Genomic DNA, 3,557 nt, shown 5'->3' with positions numbered 1-3,557 from the left:
TACTTCTAAAAATAATAATAATACAAGTAATAAATTTATCAACAGCATAACACGATATAATATAAGTTAGTTTGACTTCTTCCAAAATAATCATCTCAACCATCAGAAATTGGACATTTGGCCATGTTGTAAAAGATCAATAAAACCAAATTAAAATCAATAAAGACTAAAAAACAAAAGGAAAAAAATCATCTTATCCATTACCCATTCGTTCCACCTACCGCGTTCATCTACTCAGATTCTCATCAAGCATGCGCCAAAGACTCTCTATGCGGATGTTGATCGGAGCTATACGTGATCCATGGTGGGAGATATGGGAAATGAGGCGTTGAAGATGATGTCGAAGGTGATGAATTATTTGTGTGGTTGGATTTGGAGAATGGAAGCGATAGATGGAAGGCGTTGGAAGTATCACGGCGGGGTGGTTTAATGGAGGGTGGTTATCGGCGATGGAGATGCCACGACGGAGGTGACTATTTGCCCAGACTGCCTTATTCCTGAAAAGGTTTTCCCACAATACCCCAGTCTGGAAAAAAAATTCCCAAACTGCCCCATTTTCTTATTTGGGTTCGTCCAAAGAATGAGCGAGATGATGAAGACGTGTTGTTGCTGACTAGGCTCGGCCATTCATTGGCCGAGCTAGTGAAGGATTTTTTTTAAATACTCTTATATAATTAAATAACTTTATTAAAATTATTATTAAATAGTTTTCTAATTAATTCTATATTTAAATAATAAATTTGATTTTTTTTAAAAAAATAATAATATTTTTATAAAAATATTTAAAATAAAATGCTAATAATAATAGTTTTTTATAATAATAATAGTTTTCTAATATTGTTTTTTTAAAATATTAATAATAAAATGATTTTTTTTAAAAATATTAATAATAGAAATGATTTATTTTTTAAAATACTTATTATACAACTATAAATATTATAATGAGGCATATAATGAATTGAAATGATTAAGAATCATTTTATTGATATAATGGAAGAATTACATTTTATTTATAGTGACCGCCTGTTCCACATCTTGTGCCAACTTTTTTGTGTTTTCCCTTGCCCAAGTCTTCTTGTCTTTGTCTTGCGGGAGACGGAGATGAGTCGGAAGACAATTCATCATGGGCGTCTTGTTGTTGATGTTGTTGTTGAGTTTGATGTTGTTGTGATGTGTTTGGAGGCATATCCATACTGTCGAGATCTTGAATGCGAAAAGAAGGGTATTCATTAGATGATCATCAGTGAGGTCATAGTTGGGTAGTGAATATGGGAGTTGTGTGTAGGTGATGAGTTGGGTGTGTTGGATAGGAGGATAATAGACATCATCAGGGTTGTATGTAGGAGTGGGTTGTGTGAATGTGGTTTTAGATGTTTGGGGTTGAGAATGAGGGTTTGAGTATTCAAAGTTGGGTTGACGAATTAGAGTGTACTGTATGGGTGGGCGTAGGTTGGCTTGTTGTTGATATTGTTGGTTGTAATAGTAGTTTATTTGAAGGAATTGAGTGTGGGGATTATGGTGTTGGGTTGAGGTGGAATAAATTATGTGTTGTTGTGTGGTCTGGGTATGTTGGTAAGTTTGTTGAGCTGAGGATGATGGTTGGTTATGTTGCTGTGGGGGTGATGTTGTTTGTTGGGTTGAAGAAGCTACACGTTGACGGGGATCATTCAAAAACTGTGTTGGAGCAACGTGCATAAAAGGAATTGATAAAAACCAATTCATGTATTCTCTACCCGGCTTAGACTCACCAATTAACGAGTTTCCTTGTAACACCAAATGCCTTCTTCTTTTCATTCTTTTAGCTCTTCTTTGTTTAAATCTTGCCAATATGTGTTCCAAGCTTGGACCATAGTCATGTTATGATGTTCACTTAGACATCTTGGCTGAGAAGGTATTTGTTGTTCAAATCCAAATTGGAGTTTGACTCGATCTATCTGATGCATCTCAACGGTAAAGAAACATACCATATATGTTGTTACACTCCAAACTCGGCTGTCACTATAATCAGGCACTGGATATTGTATGTACGGCCTCCAAATAAATTGTTAAAAGAAATATAACTATTAGAATGTATAAAATAAATTTAAATAAGTTGAATATTATAATTAATCATTCTTAGAATGTATAAAATAAATTTAAATAAGTTGAATATTATAATTAATCATTCTTACATCGTTTTCTTCCATGTGTTCTATTGCAACACGGTACCCTCGTAGATGATGACGAGGATTATTTCCGTAATTCATACCTCGTTTGCACCATCTTGCATATTAAAAAAATACCTTAAAGCGACGTATAAATAATTTTGAGAAATATAAATTGCATTTAAATGAAAATCGTTACCTTAATGCATAAGGATGTGATGGAACCTCGTTACTAACCGGGGCTAACAAGGGTATGCATGTGAATGCCCATATAGTTAGTAATACAACACAGCCTCTTATGCTCTTGACTCCTTTATGGGCTGCCTTGCACATATGTCTATATAGTGTCGCCAGACAAGCAGAACCCCAACTGTATGTATTACATTTTTCTAGGTCTCCTACTAAAGGTAACCAAGAAGAATGCAACAAATTGTGACTCTTATCTGGCATTAAAAAAGTAGCAATTAAAAGTAAAATATAAATTTTTGAATGAAGAATATTTTCTTCCTCGGTCGGGTTAGGGTTATTTTTCAGTTGTGTTAATACGGCTTCTAACCAAACAATTTTGACATAAGCCCCATTTTTATCTGAAGTTGTTGGTTCGATGCCCAAATTCTCCATGTAAACATCATTGGTTACGTTTGTTGGGCCATTAACAGCTTTACCATTGATTCGGAGACCGAGTAACATACTCACATCCTCTAGTGTGATAGTACATTCACCCGTTGGTAAATGAAAGGTATGTGTCTCGGGTCTCCATCTCTCTAACAATGCAACAATTAATTTAGAATCTACTTTTAGACTTGCAATCTTGGCCACATTTGCAAAACCGGCTAGTTCCAAATACGGTATTATAGTCGCACTTGGTTGAATGTATGTATGCGAATGGACCCGGAACCTACCGTCTTCCTGAAATTAAAATAAAAATGGTAATGAATATTTGATGTGATATTTACAAATTGAATTTGTGAAATAGATTTGAAAGAGACTTACGTATTCGGCAATGTTTGTCTCCGTCCCACGATGTGATTCGCCCATCCACAACAAAGACATTTTGGAATTGAAGATAGTGAATATTTGTAGAGAGTATATATTTGAAGAGAGTAAGTATTTGTGAAATAGAAATTGTAGGAAGATGATGAGAAAGAATTGTAGAGGAAAGGATTATTTATAGTGGTAAAAAATATTAAATATATAGGTTAGAATTGTACAGGTTGATTGGACAAGTAAGGGAATGCATGCAATTTTTTTTTGCAAGGAATCCCTGCAACCACGAGATTCCCATGCTGATTGGAAATCACACTGCCAAAAAGCCTGCGTGCAGACTCGTCCCTTTGATGGACGAGTTAACCTTTGTAATGTGTGGGCTCGTCCAATGGAATGACGAGCTTAGTCATGTGACGTGTTGCCTCG

At 35.1% G+C, this 3,557-nt stretch overlaps 1 protein-coding gene across 1 annotated transcript; it reads right to left on the bottom strand.

Annotated features, from left to right (window-relative positions):
• Window positions 1–2,045: 2,045 nt before the first annotated feature.
• LOC127092884 (protein MAIN-LIKE 2-like) lies at window positions 2,046–3,197 on the bottom strand. The gene is made up of 4 exons (XM_051031779.1): window positions 3,138–3,197; window positions 2,344–3,053; window positions 2,172–2,262; window positions 2,046–2,060 (listed from the first exon to the last, which is right to left on the bottom strand). Exons 1-4 carry the CDS (start codon window positions 3,195–3,197, stop codon window positions 2,046–2,048), a joined length of 876 nt encoding a protein of 291 aa, XP_050887736.1.
• Between the last annotated feature and the right edge of the window lie 360 nt (window positions 3,198–3,557).

The sequence above is a fragment of the Lathyrus oleraceus genome, chromosome 1 (genome assembly GCF_024323335.1).
Source record: "Lathyrus oleraceus cultivar Zhongwan6 chromosome 1, CAAS_Psat_ZW6_1.0, whole genome shotgun sequence".
In the NCBI taxonomy this organism is placed as follows: Eukaryota; Viridiplantae; Streptophyta; class Magnoliopsida; order Fabales; family Fabaceae; genus Lathyrus; species Lathyrus oleraceus.
This window is presented reverse-complemented; position numbering and strand designations above follow the sequence as displayed.

What these genes read in the sequence shown, in the direction of transcription:
- LOC127092884 (XM_051031779.1), bottom strand. Translation starts at nt 3,197, where the DNA reads ATGTCTTTGTTGTGGATGGGCGAATCACATCGTGGGACGGAGACAAAC. An exon ending in AGACAAACATTGCCGAATAC is followed by an intron (nt 3,054 to 3,137) that starts GTAAGTCTCTTT and finishes TTTTAATTTCAG; the next exon opens with GAAGACGGTAGGTTCCGGGT. An exon ending in TCACATCCTTATGCATTAAG is followed by an intron (nt 2,263 to 2,343) that starts GTAACGATTTTC and finishes TTAATATGCAAG; the next exon opens with ATGGTGCAAACGAGGTATGA.